This window comes from Drosophila teissieri, chromosome 3R (genome assembly GCF_016746235.2).
Source record: "Drosophila teissieri strain GT53w chromosome 3R, Prin_Dtei_1.1, whole genome shotgun sequence".
NCBI lineage: Eukaryota > Metazoa > Arthropoda > Insecta > Diptera > Drosophilidae > Drosophila > Drosophila teissieri.
This window is the reverse complement of record NC_053032.1, coordinates 20356160-20374788: the sequence shown is the minus strand read 5'-3', so window position 1 is coordinate 20374788 and position 18629 is coordinate 20356160. Positions and strand designations below refer to the sequence as shown.

The following is an 18629-nucleotide window of genomic DNA, read 5'->3' as shown; positions in this document are numbered from 1 at the left end:
TGTGCTTGTATTTATAGAACTCGTTTCTGTAAACAACTTTTGGATTAAGGGCTTTGTGCGCTGGTAATCAAGTTATTTTAAGATATCTCAGAGCTTAAGTTCCTTTTACTAATGTTAATCAACAAAATAGGGAGAATATAAACATTTTAGAAAGGACTTAGCCAGTTTAAAGCAAAGTGTGCTTAATCAGCTAGAAGATTAATTAGTGAGTAAAGGCAGGGCTGTAAATTTCATTTCCACTCAAGTCCGAAAGGACAGCGACTTATGTTTGGCCATTACTACTTAAATACCACATTATTTATTTGCAGTCACACCCCGGAGGCTCGTAGACAAAGGAGTTTAATGGCCGCCCCGCGGCGTATACGCAATGCCCACCCTCAGGCATTTGTTATCATTGATAAGTGTGCTTCAGAAACAGGGTGTCCTGGTGGGACAGTGTGTTCTGGCATTCCATAACAAGTGCCAGGACACCCCGTACACGGAGAGCAGCCTTTTTGTCGCCCATTCAGTGCGTATACTTAATGCTGAGTGCGGGTGGTGGTAGTATGACTCTCTGCGCTTGTGTGTGTGTTTCTCGGCAAAATATCCTGTATACGCACTGCTGGCCCGCTGCTGTCGGCATTGGAAACGATGGCATACGGAGGATAACAACGACGGGGAGCTCAGAGCTCGTCAGTTAACGACGCTTGTCTCAGTTGCATCCGAACGCTCCAGCAGTAAACGTTATCCGAAACTGGCTACGCGCAAATCAAGGTAAGCCCTTGCAGAGCCACAAAGAAAACTGGTTGGAGTGCAGAAAAAAGGGCAAAAACGGGCAAAATACACAAATTGAAATCAAACAAAAAGTGCTTCAGGGTCCCTGTGCGGGCGCCAACGGCAGAAAGGCTCTGCAATTAGTGCCTGTCCAAGGGGCCCAGCCCAGTTGTGATGGCCAGAAGCGATTTCCAGTGGGTGCGGCGCCAATCAAGCGAATTGTTGGCCACGTTTGATTTGAGTGTGTGCTAAATGGCAAACAATTGACAGTGCGACAGCGATTAATCGCGGAAAAAGTGAAATTTTCCACAATCCCAGCTCGGGTTATATAAGTCTGTGAAAATTTTTGCCCCAAATTAGCATGTATACCAGAAACCCAGTTCTGTATCTATAACCCAGTCGCCTCGTTCTCGCCGCTGATGCGGAGTCTGCGTTCTGCGCAGCGTCCCAGGACCGAAAACTTGGTCGGCTTTTTTTGGGCAGCGGGGGAGTGCCATGAGTGGCACTGACCTAGTCGCTGGGAAAAATAGCAAATGGAAATCAACAGGAGCAGCGTGTTGGGCCTGCGCACGCAAACACCTGTTGCACATATGCTAATGCCCCCAGCGCCACTTGGTTTTATGAATGGCTCGGCATGGCCAGCTGTTGCACGCCATTTGATTTGTGTCCTTGTGCCATTCCAGCTGGCCACCATGGTGACGAATGCCGCGGGGACAGCCGCAACGGGAGCAGCAACAAGCAACGCCACCAACAACAACAACCTGCAGACGAACAACAACAGCCATGCGGCGAACAACAACAACGATGACTTTGACTTTGACCAGGACAGTGGACTGCAGGACCTCGGCTTGCCGGTGTCCGTGCAAACATTCCTGTGGCGGCAAATAGCGCCCTTCATCCGGCCCAAGCTGGGCAAACTGCACGAGTCTACCTGTCTGGTGAGTTTGGCTAGGGCCTGCCAACAACATCTAAGTCAATTGCCAGAGATAGAAAACGAAAAGAGCTAAGAGGGCCAACAATAAGGAACCATTTTCCCAATACAAGAATGGGTGCTGTATATTCGCTATGCGTGTTTGTTGTAAGGATGGACTGTGTAACATACCGAAACCCAAACCAAATTGGCATTCAGATTGGCACAAGCAATTCGCATTAAAGACCAAAAAATTGTGTTCAATGTCTTCTCCTTTTGATTTCACTCCGCCAAAATCATGGAAAATTGGAAGCCAAATTTGAGCCCCAACTTTGATGTTTGATGTTTTATATACTTTCCTGCATTCGATTTATTTTTCTTTAACAACTACTAACACGGCCACCTTCCACAAACTAAACAACAGCCCTGTCTTCCATTTGTGCCAGGCCGGGAAAAGTTTCATACAGCCACGAACATGATTTAATGACCGCCCAAAAAAGTATGCTCCACTTTTTGCCCAGCTCAATGTAGGCTTGGAAACTTTTCCTGCGCTTGTGTGTAGTACAGTCAGTATGCTTTATACACAACCCAACTAAAACCACAACTACAATGACAAACTGTACAAATTAACATTGTAAAATCTTTCGCAATTTGTCTGAATCTGAATGTAGTTTTGTCAACATGCACCGGGACACCATGTAAGTTATAAATGTTTGTAGTAGTGAGTAACCCCCTTTTTTCCTCAAGCTTCTTTGCTCAATGTTTAACTACATGCATATTATGTGAAAAATATGTGTAATATTGAGGTTAAAAGCTTCATTTTGTGCCCTTTATATTGTATATGTTAAATGTTTTATGTACCTATGTTTAAGATTGTTTTTCTTTTGTCTGAAGACCCCTATATTTTGCTGTAATCTTGGTAGCTTTAAATCATTTGTGCTTCAAGTGTTTTATTATAAATTTAACAATTTCTCCGCCATATCTTCGATGTTCAGGAGTCAAAGGAAGCCTGCAAGGTGAGTCTAAGCATAAACAGGGTTGTAATATAATATTTATGACACCCATTTTGCAGTCCTTTGAGAAAGTGCTTGTGCAGAACATTCAGTTTGGGCTGTCACCGCCCCTCACGAAGGGTTTGGGTGTGATTCCCCGATGGCGTCTGTTGCAAGGAGCTCTGCCACATGTCATGCATGCCTGTGCCGCTCTGCTCTACAACCGCGTCAAGGACATGCAGGCCATAGGTCCTGTGGAGACCAAGCTACTCTACACCATGCAGTGGATCCTGCTCTACGCCGCCGAGGAATGTGCCGACGATGAAGGCGGCGAGGATCTGGGCTTGGGAGATGCGGCGGAGCCCAAGTCGAAGTCCATTGATCAGTACTTGTTCTCTGTGCCAACTATAACGGTAAGTTAATACTACGTTTATATATAGACATATTTAATACCCTTTCCTTTCAGCTCTTTGTGTACCTATTTGCACCCATTATACACCATCTAAAGGAATCGGATTTCCAGAACTTTCGCCTGGAGAATGGCATTAAGCTCTGGCAGGGAATGTGGGATAATCGAGCACCCGGAGCTCCATGTTTCACAGCTCCCGTAAAGCCCAAGGCTCGCAATTTGCTGTGTGCACCCACTCCAAAAGGATCCACGGATGTTTTCCCAGCCCGAAAGCACTCACTCAGTGCGGATGCCATGTCACCCAAGGCGGATTCGCCGCAGAGCGGTATCTCCGACTATGGAAGGCAGGACGAGGAGGTTGGTTTAAAACAAATCTAAAGTAATTGATTGTTTCTACAACTTTGCTTACATCTAGGGTTCCTGGGTTTCTTCGCCCAAGGAGTTTGCCTTTCCCGAAACCATACCAGAAGAAGCCTCCAGCGTGGAGGATGAACGTGTGGTCATCTTCAGACTGCCTTCAGCGCCGCAACTAATGGATAACTCATTCTTTACGGTAAGCTCATAAACCATGTAAGTAAGCATCCACCAATGTATCTTGTTGACCAGGCCGATGCCAGTCTGCTGCAACAGCAACAGTCCCAGAGTCGCCGAGGAAGTCGCCAGTCCATGAACTCCCGCGACAAGGATAAGATGCCCTCCACCAAGTTCGAGTTTGATCAGCAGGAACTCATGCGCGGTGCCTCGATGAAGGAGAAGCGCAGTGCCTCCATCGAAAAGGAGACGGACTCGGATAAGTCGGAGAGCATCAAGGCAGATGTGTCCGCGGCCACTTTCCTGGATGTGGCAGTGCTCCGCTGCCTCTTCATCTCCCATTGGCAGGAGGAGGGCATCTTCTGGAGCCTGCAGTATCTATACAATCGGTAATAATAGCTAATATATGATGTTCAACTCACATAACTGCCATTTCCATTTCAGACTCAGTGACATTGGCGAGGAGGCGGCCATCACTTTGAACCAACCTCGCAAGCGCTCGAACTCCTTGCCCATACCGCAAATCGAGATTTCACTGTACCAGGGACCAGGCAGCAATAGTCGTGATAGTCCAGGCAGTTCTGTGGTTAAGGATTACATTGAAATACCAGATCCATCGCCCACGGTGACAGCCTGTGCGGCAGGTACGCTATAAGTTCTACTGGTTCTATCACCCTTTCTTATGTATACTTTCAACCAAACTCTTTAGAAGAACCTCAAAGTGCACCCAGCACTACGGAAAGACGCGGCAGTGAGAAGAAGAAACGCGTTAAGATGGCCGATCTGCGGGCTTTCGTGGAGACCAAGATGTTCTCGAAGTCGGAGAAGAATTTGGAAAAAGTAGGCCTCGATACAAACTCAGCCAATGGCAAGACACCACTGCAACATGCAGTAAGCGGAGCAAAAACTTATGTTTAGTGTTCTTACGTGTTTCTGCCTGGCTCCCGCTTATAATCCCCATATAAATGTTACATTTTAAATGGTGTTCGTTTGGCTTGAGAGTTTAATGTTATCTAAATGTACCCCCATATTCACACTGACCGATAGTAATATTGTTCTATGATATCACATAGGAGTACCATCGCAGCCTGGACACGGGTGAGAAGAAGCTCTCTCGATCGGCCTCGATGATAAGTCGCGAACCAGCCAGTAACTTGATCAAGGGCAAGTCCATGCCCAGTCTGAGGTAAATATATAAATCCCCCAGCTAGCCAAAATCAAAAGAATACGACTGACTCTTAATCAGGCCTCTGACACCAGACCAAAAAAACACACATCCATACCAAACAGGTGACACTTCCAAACGATTCTCGAAATTCCACACTCTTCAGAGACTCATTCTTTGCTGTCGAGCTATATGCTAATGCTATATATTCTATACCCTATGCCTTGTACTACTCTTCTCCAATGAACAACCAGCTGTCTGCTTGATAGCGGGTGAGTTTCGGTCTACCAAGCTAACTGACTATGATTTGTATCTGGATCTCCAAGAAACACTCTATGCTTTATGTGCTCCATGTGCCCATGATGGTTTCCCTCCTTTTACTCGTACTACCTCTTGTATGCTAACCTTTTGGCACCTGTCCAAGCCTGTTACTTTCTCACCCTTCACTTTCACCCAACTATCTTTCTCCAACTATCACCTGGCTATCCCTCTAGTAACCACCCCTGATCCCTCAGCTTGCCGCACGCCGTTTTTGACTAATGCCACACACACGCTTTCTCGCACGTATCCTACAAAATACAAGATTTTACAGATACGTTGAGCCGCCCAAGGCCCCCAGGCCATCGCAGGCCACCTGTCCGCGCTCTACGGCCTTCTATCCCCGGAATCCCATCATTACGGTGACGGAGCACACGCCCACACCTTCGCCTGATTACATGAAGCGTCAGGTGAGCCATTATCATTGTTATGACTCGAACGTGGTCTGCCAGGTTTGTCCTTGGCGAAATAAGTTTGCACTCGAGATATGATAATGAACTACTACTGAGACCCAATTATTTTCCCACAGGGCTCCATTGACTCCCAGCTGGATGCCTTGAGTAATGGCGGCAGTATAGCTGGCATGGCTGGAAACGGAGGTGGTAATGGTAGCACAGGTATGGGCAGCACCACCACCCGTTACCGTGGCCAAATGCTGCGCTCCCACACGGACTCCCACATCGATTATACGGGCGTGGATGAGTCGGAGGCGCCGGGTTCCTCCTTTTACATAACACGCGATGGCGGGATTGACTACGAGATTATCCTGCTGGCCATTAGCAATGTTTTCAAGCGGGATCCGGCACAGGTTTGCTCACTCCGCGTTTTGGAAGCGGGTCTGAACATCTGCGAGCTGCTCATTGAAATGGGTGTGCTCAAGTTGGGTGAGCATGCCCACGAGATCTCGATGAGCATTACCAGGAGAGCGCTGCAGGTCCTGGGATGTCCACACGGTTGCAATGATGGTAGGTCGACCCTACTGAGCTGTAAATATATTCCACATTCTGTTGATGATATTTAATATATTTTTAGGTGTTCGTGGGCCACCGGCTGACTTCCTGCGCAACCAATGCCAGAAGATCCTGTCCAGGATGTTGCGGCAGGCTGGTCAAAGGACCAAGCGCTTCATGCAGGAGATGGTAAAGACATCGCCGTTGCCGGAGCTCATCGACTACTTCCACGCCTTCCTGGCCTTCTGCGTGGATCCCAGCTCCCTGCTGTCGCCACTGAGTAAGTGTTCACTTATTTGCTGGCCAGCTGCTAGACCGCAAATGCTGGGCTTGGATGCCAACCAATTGTAGGCGCACCAAAACCCCCTATTTAATACTCGATCCAACCAGACTTATGAGTTCCATTGGCCATTTTGTGTTGGGCTTCCCTTACGCCTTTTGATTTGCTCTTCCGGCCGGAATCCGCATCCCCCATGCTGTTTGTGGTTCTATTTTCCCATTATGCATGCCAAGAATTTTGCTAATGCTTTTGAGTTGTACCTCCCGATTCTTTTGACTGTCACCACCAATACGTTGTATATATATATATATGTATGTATGTATGAAATGATGCAATAGCTCATAAACGACAGAGTGGATTTAAAAATGCTAACACCGATATTGGCGGCGTACCAGGTCAGGGCGGCTATTCGACCAATTTTAGCGGCGGCATGAGCGGCGGCGCCGAGGCCCAGGTGGTTGGTGCGGTCTTCAAGCCGCTGGTCAGCCGCTTTGTGGAGGCCAGCAAGGATCTGAAGGGTCCGGAGAATATAGCCCTGTACGGCGACATCCGGCAGCTGGTCACCTATGTGAAGGGCGCCCACGGCGGTCCGTTTCGGCTGGTGGCCCTCAGCGGCATCCTGGCCGTCACTCCAAGGCCCCACAAGAAGGGTCCTTCCGCGCAGACCACTCGTGTCATCAGGTAAGTAACCAAAATCACATATGAGAAGGTTTACTTATTCAAATTCATACTTGGCAGACACATTCCGCAGGCCAATGCAAATCAGAGTCTGCAAAACGACGACAATCGTTCCCAGCGACGTCTTCTCCTGAAGAAACGCAGCACTTCGTCCGCCTGCGCCGTGGTGAGCAGCATCCCTAAGTCCCAATCTGAAGCTCATTCCCGCCTCGTACATTTCAGAGCCTGCTGGAGACGGAGGCCTGCGAGGAGCACTACAAGACCAGCCAGTCGCCACTGAGCAACTTCCGGCGCAGGACCACCGGAGTGCGACCCACGTTGACGCCGCGTCACAGCGAACGCGCCCTGTTGTCCGACTCCACGTCCAGTTCGGAACGCAATTCGCTGGGACGGCTCAGCGGCTTGGTGCGCTGGTTCCGCGGCACGCCCAAGGAGGCATCGTCCATCGACCTGGAGATCGGGTCGCTCAACCCGGAGATCTCCTCCACGTTCATGCGGCACGCCTCGCTGAAGATCCAGCGCGGCCGGTCGAGCGATGGCATTGGGCGGTCCATTCAGCGCGCCAAGCGACGCGTCGAGCGGCGGCTGAACCGTTTCGGCGGCATTGTGAAGGGCAAGAAGAAGGTGGGCGGCATCGAGGAGACGGCGGACTTCAGTCGCCGCAGCTCCTCGGACATGTGCGACGGTCCGCGCGAGTCGGAGGTGGTCATCCTGAAGGAGCGCAAGCTGGTGCCCACCGAACCGGTGCGCGTGGGCATGCTGCGACTTTCCTTCCTGCTGGAGACCTGTGCCCCCGGCTCCTTTCCCGATCCCCAGCTGGTGGCCGCCGTTCTGGATCTGGTCAGTATACATACCATTCCGCTTCGAGAGTCGCTTCTTTATCTTTCTGTTTGGTTCCGCAGCCACAAGCTCCACTCGTGGCTAGGGCCACCTTCCTGCTGGAGTGCGCCCACTTTGTCCACTTGTGCAACAAGGGGCAGTGGCCCGCCTGGATGAAGCAGAACGTGGGCAGCTACCGGGCCTCGGGGGCAAACATCAATCTCAATCAGATGAAGCAGCAGGTGAGCCAAACGAGCGCCAGACGCACCCACATCCTGCAACGGGCAGCCGGCAAGATGTTCCACCAGTGGGCAGAGATGGTGGGCGCCAGGCTGGAGGAGATCCTCTTCACGGAGCGGCTGCAGTACGAGGCGGTCAATGCGAGTCTCACGGATCCCGAGAAGCAGCGCGAGCTACTGCAGCAGGACGAAGAGGAGGACTTTCTGGACGAAACATCGGTGAATCCCCACGGCAATGATTGTCCGCACTCCCTGAAGCTGATCGCCTGTGTGCTCCTCTTCGAGATAACTGCGTTTTTGAGGGACACCTACCTGATGCTACCAAAGACATCCAAGCTGATCCATCGCGACAAGCCGGCGCCCTGGGAGAAGGTCTATCGCGAGGCCAATCGCCGCTGGTCCATGGCCCTCAGCTCCATGGGTCACTCGCAGACCTCCGCCCAGAGCCTGCAGTCGATAGCGGCCGGTAACGATGGCGCCGGCCAGTCGGAGCGCAAGATATCCTTCGTGCTCCACGAACCGGACAATGAGTCGGAGAACAGCAGCAACACAACGCTGACCAAGGAGGGCGAAGAGGGTAACATCTGTAAACTTTTAAACACCTATCAATTATATATATTTATCCATATTATTCTATATTCCCAGCACGTCGACCCACTGCATCGGCTGTTCGGCCATTCCTGCTGAGACGAGGCACTGCCACCACAACGGGAGGATCCTTCAAGCGCCGCTCGCTGAAGCTGCGTCGCAACACCAAGGACAGCAAGGACATCGAAACCGATTGTAAGTACCACTTAGAATTTGTTATATTTTTATTTTAAACTTGTTGTTTTAATACCTGCAGTCAATATGCAATCACGTCGCAAGGTGTCCTCGCTCTCCGATCGCAGCGACACCTCGGAGCAGGGCATGATCAGTGGTGGCGAGGAATCCCCGGGCATTCTCAGCGACGATCAGCAGCCGGAGTCGCCCACGGACTCGAACGAAAACGATGATACGGCCAAGAATATGCCATGGCTTAAAGCAATCATCGATCTTATGTCCAGCTATAACTACTACTGCACCCACAAAGGATATTGCCATCCATTTTGCTACAAGCGACACATGCGATCCTGCACTCGCTTGGTCAAAGCCACCAGAAAGGTAAGAGATCCTTGACAGAGGTCTAGCTTGAGCTAAAAACATTTTACTATTTGCTAGGTTTATGGCGAGGAGTTTGGATTCACCTTCGATGCAGATCATCCCAATGTCGAGCCCACAATCATCACCTCCAGTAAGCCACATACTTCTCGAGCTCGCTCCACTAGGAAAGTATCGGAACAGAGTTCCACTCAGACATCCCCGTCCAAGCGAAAGGATAGCTTGTCACGCAAAGATCGGTAGGTGGTATCCATATGTAACCCAACTATATTGCTAATTACGTGCTTACAGGATAAGTGATGATCCTGACCTGGAAATGGCGGAGAAGTTGGCCAAAGCTTTTCGACAGGAAAAAGAAAAGAAGATGCAGGAGGAACCGCCCATCCTGAAGTTCATCCGCATTCATATACGTAACTTGTTCCATTTTCCACTCGCCACCTTGCTAAAGGGTGCAGTTGTGCTCACCGAGGAGATGGTCATCGAGGCAATGCCAGCCGCTTGGGAACTCCTGCTGGAGACCAATCACGATACGGCCACCTCAAGTGCCGCCGTATTTTTGATGGGCTCGGTGAAGGCCCAGAACTTTGCCTTCGACATCATGCAGAGGGCTTTGAAGCACAAGGATCCGGACATAAGGATTGGGGCCATTCAGCGCTATCTGGTGCTGTGGAAGTGCCGCTTCCATGTCTGGCCACGAATGGAGGAGAATGCCCACGATGTGACCTTCAAGGTGCCACCGGGTGGCATCGAATTCACACTGCCCTCGCCCAAGATTGGCATCGAAAGTCTGCCGGTGGTGGATCCACCCTGGATGCCAGTCCAGCAGACAAAGGACATGGACGTAACCCTGAACCAAGATAGACATGTGAGTGAGAAGGCCGCGGAGACACTGGGTTATGTACTGGTCGGGAGGGTGTCTTTGTTAATGGTCTAACGCCATTTTACCTTTCAGCGATCCTTGGTCACCGCAACCAAGAGCCGGAAGATGCAGCAGACGGAGGCCATCCGGAATGCCCTGCGCCAGCAGAGGGACAAACAGCGGGCAGAGCGCCACAGTTTCCTAATCACCATGATACCCATCAGCCAACAGGCATCTCATGAGCCCGGCATGGAGAAACTGGAGGACCATGAGATCGAGGAGGACCTTGATGGCACTCGCATGTCCTCGCACTTGCACCACGCCCACTCTCTCTTCCCCTCCGTGCTCTGCTCCTCCGTGATGCAGATCGTTGGCTGCCTGGACGATGCGGCCATTGGATCGGATGGCAATGCGGTATATGAGATTGCCTACCAGGTGATCTGGGTGTGCTTGGTGGAGGAGTCAGCTCTGTTCCTGCGCTATGTCTTTGAGCGCCTGACTCGCGATCGCCAGGATCAGATGTTCAAGCTCCTGCGACACCTCATCCGATTTGTGCCCCGTCTGCCCCAACAGGCGGCATTTGCGCTCTACAACTCGATTATAGGATACATCATGTTCTACGTCAGATCTTCCAACGAACTGAAGCAAGAGGTGGGTACTGCATTTCATAAGTATAGATAGTTTACCTAAGAATCATCCCTTCTTAGCTCGTTGGCTCAGCTTTATCTGTGCTTTGGATGGTGGTGCACTCGGTCCATGGAATTATGTTCAAGGACCTGAAGCAGATTCTGCGTAAGGAGCAATGCGACGCATCCATCCTGCTAACGGCCAATGTGCCCGCAGCCAAAAAGATTGTTGTGCATGGACCAGCGGACGATGACTACAACATACCCTCTCAATTTCCCGTCCAGGAGGATACTCTTTTCTGTCAGCTGCTCAAGGAGGCCTTGGATTACTATCCCATCGATGAAAAGAACACGAGTCACTACTGCCTAGTAGACTACAAGAGCAGTAAGTTGGATTGGACCTAAAAGCTGGTGATTTCCTTCTTACTTCTTGATATCTTACAGGTAAAATCCTCAACCCCAACTGGTACATCCGTGATCTGTACTTCTTCAAGAGATCTCAATACCCGGAGGTGCGTCTCATGCTTATGCGTCCGGAGGAGTCCTTCCTGGCGCTCCAGAAACAGGAGCTTACCAAGAAGTTTGTGGAGATCGGCAAGGTGCACTTGACATGGGCCATTCTGAAGAACGTGGACATGGTGGTGCAGCGGGTGGTGTTCCTGCACGAGGAGCTGATGAAGCTGCCCTCCTTTCCGCGCAAGGCACTCGAGGTGGATCTGGATCTGCACCATGGTGGCGAGTACGGAAAGGTGCTGCTCGGGTTGGACGTCCTGCACAAGTTCATGTGGGTGCGACTGATCGCCCGCATGTTCGAGGCCATGGCTGGGAATTTTGCCTACTCAGCGGACATCCAACTCTTTCTGAACGTCCTTTCCGGCGCCTCCATTCTGCACGCCGAAGATTCGTGCATCATGCGCTATGTGATGGCCACCTTCATCAACGCCGCTTTCAACTTCAAGAACATCTTCTCCACGAACGGTTACTTTATGATTATGCCCACCCTGCTGCAAGTCTACTCCCTGCATCAGACTAACAAGCTGATCACCACCACCATTGAGTATGCGGTAAAGCAGTTCTACCTGCTCAACCGGAAGCCCTTTATCCTGCAAATGTTTGGATCCGTTTCCGCCATTCTCGATACGGATGAGGATGGCACGTACGGTGAAGCCCACAAAGTGCAGTCGAGCTGCCTCTTCAACCTGCTCCTCAGTCTCGAGGATCCCTCGCCGGATCCTCTAAACATTGCGGAGCTGGTCAAGGAACCCAAGCCCCTCAAGGCCATTGACTTTTGTTACCATGACGAGGATGACGACGTCACGGTTCTGGATTGCATTACCTTATGTGTCATGGTCGTGTCCTACTCCGCAGAGAGCACACGCGGATACCAAATGCTAGTGAGTCCATACTTATGATCTAGATAGAAATCCCACTAACCATTGATCCTTTCAGATCATTTTGGAGGCCATTCTGCCCTGCTATCTGCAACAGATCCAGTCGCCCAGCTATATTCCGCTGCAGGGAAAGTCGGAGCGCGATATTATCCTCCAGCTGGCGGTGGCCATACGCACCATGGTGCACAACTGCGAGGGTCTGGCCAAGAGCTACAATGGACCGTATCGGAACAGTCCGGAGCACAAGGGCTCCTCGCAGCGCAACTGCAGCCGGGGACCTCCATGTTCACCCGGCCTGGACTTTGAGGAGGAAACACATCCCAAATACATGACCGATGCTCGCACCAAGAACATGATGGACTCTGCCGAGGATTCGGAAATGATACGCACCGAGTACCGAAGACCACGTGACGTCTTACTCTCCGTGGTGGCCGATTTCCTCACGAAATCCACCGTGCGTCTAGCAGAGCTGGCCAAGAAGATGCCCAGTGATACGAAACCCACCGAGGTCCTGGACGCCAAGTGCCACATACGTTTGGCGGACATCGCGCACTCCTTGCTGAAGGTGTCGCCCTACGATCCGGAGTCCATGGCCTGTCGAGGACTGCAGCGCTATATGCAGGCGGTTCTGCCACGGGCGGAGTGGTCCAACGATACGTTGCGCAACGCACTGGTCACCATACTACGGCGCATCGACAAGGTGTTCCTCAAGATCTCAAAGAAGCCATCGATCAGGAGGAATACGGACTGGGAGGCGGCCGCCGGACTGCTGAAGGGCATCCACGAGACGATCATACGGCACTCGTACGTGCTGCACTGGCAGCAGATGAAAACGCTCATCAGCACGGTGCAGAATCTGATCGTCAACGAGCCCGGCATTCCCGAGGGCGTCTCCAGCGCAGGAGCAGCGCTCATGTCTCAGAATCCGCCGGCCTTTTTCTGCTCGGCCGTGGTGCGTTTGGTGGCCCTGCAGGTGGTCAGCCCCGTGGACTGTTTCTCCCTGGTCCAGATATGCGGCGGTAGCGCCGAGTTTGCCACGCAGGAAAAGGCCGAGGGCTTTCTAATGCATCTGATAATGCCACTGTGTCTGAAGGTTTGCTCGGGCCGCGGCGTATCCGACGTGGGCGAGTTGAAGATGTCGGACGTTTCCTTCCTGCTGACTGCCGTGTTGAATGCGATGAGTCCGCCGGCGGGTCGCACCGGGCAGGCCGTGTCCCAAATAAACCGGGTGACCGGCGACCTACGCGCCGGCTCACTCACCTTCACCGGCAGTCGGGATGCCAAGCGCCCAGCCCGCATCTCCGGGTCCCTCTACCAGGCCGCCTTCTTAGCCCTGCGCATCGTGTGCATCTGCTTCGAGAGCCGGCTCTCCAACGAGTGGCCCCGCATCGTTCGGGTGATGAGGGATCTCGGCAGGCGCAATGAGGCGGCCCCGGATCTCTGGAGCTTTATGGAGTTTGTGGTCACCCACCGAACGCCCCTCTACATTGTCCTGCTGCCCTTCATTCTGCACAAGGTAAGAAACGGGGTCTCATTACTTCCATTCTACTTTGGTGACCCCAACGATGGATTTTGCCTTGGGTGTATGCTCACTGCTGGTGACCCCAAACATATTAACCATCTTTGCAGTAATCGTATTTAAAGGGATAACTTTAAGATAATGGTTTATACAAATCGAGCTGAGAGTCGAATGATGATGAACTGTGATATAGAGCGGCAAGAGGCCTATTTGTGCCTGGGTAACATGAACCCAAGTTCCCCTAACTGAATTCAAGTTTCCATTTTTGATTAATTTAATATTATCATTTCTTATGATGCATATCTGTAAGCCGATTAAACTATCCTTTGATACCCACATCTCCTTTAACCAAGTAGTTTTCCGACCTGCACTTCTCTGCCTCAAGACTATACGCAAAATGCAATCCCTCCTATGACCTTTTGCCATTTTGAATATATTCCAAAATTTGTTTAAAAATCGAACCACATTAACGATTCATATCTTCCAGATATCGCAGCCACCCATTGGGGATCACGAGCGACACATGCAGTTCATCATCCGGGAGCGATTGCGTGGAACTCCGCCGCAGGGCGGGATTAAGTCCAAGGGAGCTCTGCTGCTAGAACTGGCCAGGGAGCTGCGGGACCTGCGCGACGAGCTGGAGGAGAAACGCTACGGTAAGGGGACCGGAACGGACGGAAACCCAATCCTTGCTCCACACACCCACTCATGTTTCAGTCTCCACAGATCGCGAGAGCTCCGAGCAGAAGAAGAGCGACACACCGGCGGCAACTAGTGCGGCTGAAGCCCACAAGTCGCAGCAAAGACCTTCACTTATATCTATCTTCACAGGAACCACCACGGGCCAGGCCTCGCACTCCCACGTCTCCGCCGTGCCGATCGACTCGCGCAGCGGATCCGGCGGGATCTGCACGCCCAGCGACACGCTGTCGCAGCAGACGCTGCACCCGCCGCGGGAGTCGCTCTCGAGCAGCTCCACGGGCCGGGATCCGCACACGACGACCAGCGAGAGCCAGAGCGGCGAGGCGGACGCAGGATCGGCGCCCACGCTGGTGGGGCCAACGCCGAGCGGTTCGGGACATGGATCGGGCAGTGGTATTGGTACCGGTGCCGCCTCCGCCGTGCCCTCGCATCTCTCGCATTCGCAGTCGTTGCAACAGGCTCCCTTCAAGGCCCAGCCGCCCAAGCTGCGCTTCGTATCGTCCGTGGAGTTCCGGCACTCATCCGGAGAGACATCCACCACACCGCTCTCGCCGGAAAGCCCCGCAGAGGACAGTTCCGGGGATCATACCCGCTCACGCCTACAGCGATCCAAGGCGGCCAGTCGAAAGACCTTCAGGCTCAAGCGCAGTCGCCTGACGCCCATGGAACCACCCAGCATTGTAAGTCAACCAGAATCTACTAATGTACTTGGCCATGAAATCCGCATACATACGTTCTTCATAGGTCACCTCGCAGGAGGAACAGGTACCGCAGGCGCAGGCAAAGGCCCTGGGCGAGATTTCCTGGGACTCCGTTTCGCAGACATCCTCGACTTCCGGCTATCGGGACAACAACAGTCTGCAGACTGGTCTGCTTTCGCCAGATGGATCCTTGGGCGGCTTGACCCTGGGTCGCTCACCCTCGCAGCACTCGCTTCTGATGGTCTTCGAGGGGCAGGACGAGGACACACTCATTTAACAATCACAGAACGGCGACCGGGCCTACGAACTTTAGAACCCAAGTGGTTCCACTAATTAACAGGAATTTGTAGTTACACATGCAAAAGGTAGTTGTTGGGTGTTGAGTTTTACAGATGAATCGTTGTTTTCCATTGTGTGCCATTTTTGTATATGATAGTTAGAGTTAGAAACTAATAAAAGTACTTGGTAGCCGTTCTAAGTCTTAATCTAATTTTTTATTTATAATAAGTTGCGCAAGAATTTGAATAAGCTTGATAGCACTGTTTATCGATAAGTGCGCCAATCGGTATCGAGCCAGAGATGTGATCACTTGTCGTGTTTTCGATGACTCAAAAGATGGTTGTTAGTTTTACGTTTATATTGGCAATTTTAACTGAAAATTATTAATTTTAAATTTTTATTTAAGTTGTAATTCCATTATTTCTGGTTTTTTAAATTTAAAAAAATTATACAATTGATCATAAAGTAATAAAAAGCGCGTGCGTGAGCGACAGGCGACCATCTCTAGCGGCAACTTGTTGTGTGGATTAAATCGGTTGAATCTGCACTTTGGACTTTCTCTTGGGATCTGCGATTGCAACACTGTCACCGTTACCAGTGGGAGTCCAGATCTCACAGCGAACGGTCTTTAAACTTTGAACAAGATGATCAACACAGGAAAACTAGCAGGACGGACTTTGTTCATCACAGGAGCCTCTCGAGGAATCGGCAAGGAGATTGCTCTGAAGGCGGCTCGCGATGGAGCCAACATTGTGGTGGCGGCCAAGACAGCGGAGCCGCATCCCAAGCTGCCGGGAACCATATACACGGCTGCGGAGGAGATCGAGAAGGCCGGCGGAAAGGCATTTCCCTGTGTGGTCGATGTCCGCGATGAGGAACAGGTGCGCAGCGCCGTGGAGGCCGCGGTGGCCAAGTTCGGTGGCATCGACATTGTGATCAACAACGCCAGCGCCATCTCGCTGACCAGCACCCCCAACACGGACATGAAGCGCTACGACCTGATGCACAACATCAATACTCGTGGCACCTTTCTGGTGTCCAAGGTATGCTTGCCGTACCTGAAGAAGAGCAACCACGCCCACATCCTCAACATTTCGCCGCCGCTGAGCATGAAGGCCAAGTGGTTTGGCCCCCATGTGGCCTACACCATGGCCAAGTACGGTATGTCCATGTGTGTGCTTGGTATGGCGGCCGAGTTCAGGGACCAGGGAATCTCCGTCAACGCTCTGTGGCCGCGCACTGCCATCCACACTGCGGCCATCGAGATGCTGACGGGTCCCGACTCCGCCCAGTGGTCACGCAAGCCGGAGATCATGGCCGATGCGGCCTACGCAATCCTGACCCGTGAGCCCAGGCAGTCCACAGGTCAGTTCTTTGTGGACGACGAGGTGCTGGAATCGGCGGGTGTCACTGATCTTACGGACTACGCCTGCTTCCGCGAGAACGCCGACAAACTGATGGTTGACTTCTTCGTGGAGGAGAAGGGAGCTCCGGTGGAAAATGACGATTCGGCAGGAAATGCAGCTCCTGCTCCGGCAAGTGGAGGAGACGCCAAGATTCCCCAGCTGTTCGTGAAAATCGAATCTCTCCTCTCGCCAGAGATTGTCTCCAAGACGCAGGCTGTCTTCCAGTTCAACATCAGCGGTGCTGAGCAGGGAACCTGGTTCCTGGACCTGAAGAACGGCTCTGGATCTTGCGGTGCCGGAACACCACCTGCCGCTCCCGACGCCACGCTCACCATGAACTCGAACAACTTCTTCGACATGTTCTCCGGAAAACTGAAGGCGGCTCCCGCCTACATGACCGGCAAGCTGAAGATCAGCGGCGACTTCCAAAAGGCCCTCAAGCTGGAGAAGCTAATGAAGGCCCTCAAGTCCAAGCTGTAGGTGCGCCATCAAATGGCAGACTTTCTATTGTTTACAAGCGTTTCATTTATGTATGTATTTTCCTAATAAAGTATGAGATTCCTTAAAAGTTCAATCAGCTATCGAATAATTGATAAAATACAACTATAAATAACATAATAATTTTGATAGGGAATAGTCTTTGTTTATATGATATTGTTTATTTAATATTTTGTAATAGCGCGCGCAACAAGTTCGCAGTTCAAACTTATTCAGACTGACCAGAGCTAGTCCATCAATGGCTGGGAATCGTGGAATTTTCGGCACACCCCTGCGCAATCACACTGCCCATTTTGTTGACCAATATAATTTTTGGAAAAAAAGAGTCTTGCCGGTCATATGCAATATAAATAAGATAAGAAGTCAGATTGAACCTGGTGTGTACACCTGCCGTCAAGTAATCATATTCTAGAAATAGGTTCACCCAATTCTAGTCGCAGCTACACCATCGACATGGGCAGCCGTTCGAGCAAGGTGAGTAGAATCAAGGAAAAGGTAAACAGGAAGACACTTAGTCATCGGTCTTTTATATCCTATCGCTAGAACAAAGCCATGGAGGTGATAAGGTGCTTCTGCGGATGCAGTGAGATGACTGTCGCCGAGGTGCGGAGGATCTACACTCTGTCGAACAGTGTGCATGAGACGCTACTGGACGCGGAGGCCACCAGACTGCTACGCAAGTTCATGGAGACGAGGCGCTCCGGCGACAAGACAGAGGCCGAGCAGTACCTGGACATCTACGAGAAGTGCGCCGAATTCCTGGCGGAGCATCAGCGCACATTCACCCAGGACGAGGTGGACGAACTGATTGATCTGGGCCTGCCCCGCGATCTGGAGGAGGATCTCTCCAGGCGCATGCTCAGTGCAGATCGGACGGATATCAGCAGAGGGCTCTATCGCATCCAGAGCAAATGTCGAAACGAAATCGAGGGCAGCAGCGATTTTCGCGACTTCAGGGACGCCATTGCTGATAAGATGCGTCGGGTGCCAAAATGATACATATATTCGGTGCTAATCAATGCTTTTGTGTGCACTGTGCAACGCCAACCAAAGTCACACGGTTACCTTTTGGAGTACATTCAACCCTGCTCCTCTTTTTACCTATCCCAGTGCCTTGGAGGCCTCCACAACCATAAAAATATATTACCGCAGTCAACTTTTAGTCATACAACGAAGAAACGGAAACCGTCCTCCTATCGCATGGTGTATTCCGAGTCGTGCTAGAGCCTAAGCTCACCAAACATTCACATTCTACTAAACTGAACCCACAGATACGGAACTCTCTACTTAACTTAAAAATATAGTTGTTTACATATTGTATGCCTTGTAATGTTTTTACGCACTAGGAATTTGTTTTCTATTCAGAAATAAATCTGATGCTGAATGCAACCGATACTGATGTTGATTATTTCCTTTACATTCACATTGCAAAGGATTCTGGACGAAGAAATTTAACTCTCAATT

General features: G+C 51.2%; 3 protein-coding genes across 5 annotated transcripts; all 3 read left to right on the top strand.

Moving 5' to 3' along the window:
• Window positions 1-710: 710 nt before the first annotated feature.
• On the top strand, window positions 711-15449 carry LOC122620619 (protein unc-80 homolog). 3 transcript variants are annotated; one of them, XM_043798179.1, is made up of 30 exons: window positions 711-753; window positions 1437-1691; window positions 2335-2361; window positions 2659-2679; window positions 2736-3068; window positions 3122-3421; window positions 3480-3617; window positions 3671-3984; window positions 4040-4239; window positions 4305-4486; window positions 4669-4781; window positions 5015-5032; window positions 5353-5488; window positions 5608-6043; window positions 6111-6308; window positions 6704-6989; window positions 7047-7149; window positions 7209-7826; window positions 7889-8621; window positions 8690-8827; window positions 8889-9187; window positions 9245-9423; window positions 9476-10049; window positions 10137-10694; window positions 10751-11054; window positions 11114-12063; window positions 12119-13576; window positions 14067-14235; window positions 14297-14961; window positions 15026-15449. In XM_043798179.1, the coding sequence occupies exons 2-30, from the start codon at window positions 1446-1448 to the stop codon at window positions 15257-15259; spliced, it is 9930 nt and encodes a 3309-aa protein (XP_043654114.1). In that variant the 5' UTR covers window positions 711-753; window positions 1437-1445; the 3' UTR covers window positions 15260-15449. The 3 variants fall into 3 exon arrangements, with proteins under 3 accessions (XP_043654114.1, XP_043654115.1, XP_043654113.1); XM_043798180.1 differs by lacking the exon at window positions 5015-5032 and having other exon boundaries at window positions 5344-5488; window positions 14306-14961; XM_043798178.1 differs by lacking the exon at window positions 5015-5032 and having other exon boundaries at window positions 5344-5488; window positions 6647-6989.
• A 320-nt stretch (window positions 15450-15769) lies between these two features.
• On the top strand, window positions 15770-17241 carry LOC122620501 (hydroxysteroid dehydrogenase-like protein 2). Its single transcript, XM_043797991.1, has one exon. It carries the CDS (start codon window positions 15906-15908, stop codon window positions 17145-17147), a length of 1242 nt encoding a protein of 413 aa, XP_043653926.1. The 5' UTR covers window positions 15770-15905; the 3' UTR covers window positions 17148-17241.
• Window positions 17242-17524: 283 nt separating this feature from the next.
• On the top strand, window positions 17525-18526 carry LOC122621138. Its single transcript, XM_043798896.1, has 3 exons — window positions 17525-17542; window positions 17600-17639; window positions 17709-18526. Exons 2-3 carry the CDS (start codon window positions 17619-17621, stop codon window positions 18159-18161), a joined length of 474 nt encoding a protein of 157 aa, XP_043654831.1. The 5' UTR covers window positions 17525-17542; window positions 17600-17618; the 3' UTR covers window positions 18162-18526.
• The last annotated feature ends 103 nt before the right edge of the window (window positions 18527-18629 follow it).

What these genes read in the sequence shown, in the direction of transcription:
- LOC122620501 (XM_043797991.1), top strand. Translation starts at nt 15,906, where the DNA reads ATGATCAACACAGGAAAACTAGCAGGACGGACTTTGTTCATCACAGGA.
- LOC122621138 (XM_043798896.1), top strand. Translation starts at nt 17,619, where the DNA reads ATGGGCAGCCGTTCGAGCAAG. An exon ending in TGGGCAGCCGTTCGAGCAAG is followed by an intron (nt 17,640 to 17,708) that starts GTGAGTAGAATC and finishes TCCTATCGCTAG; the next exon opens with AACAAAGCCATGGAGGTGAT.
- LOC122620619 (XM_043798178.1), top strand. Translation starts at nt 1,446, where the DNA reads ATGGTGACGAATGCCGCGGGGACAGCCGCAACGGGAGCAGCAACAAGC. An exon ending in AGTCAAAGGAAGCCTGCAAG is followed by an intron (nt 2,680 to 2,735) that starts GTGAGTCTAAGC and finishes CCCATTTTGCAG; the next exon opens with TCCTTTGAGAAAGTGCTTGT. An exon ending in CAAGGACATCGAAACCGATT is followed by an intron (nt 8,828 to 8,888) that starts GTAAGTACCACT and finishes TAATACCTGCAG; the next exon opens with TCAATATGCAATCACGTCGC.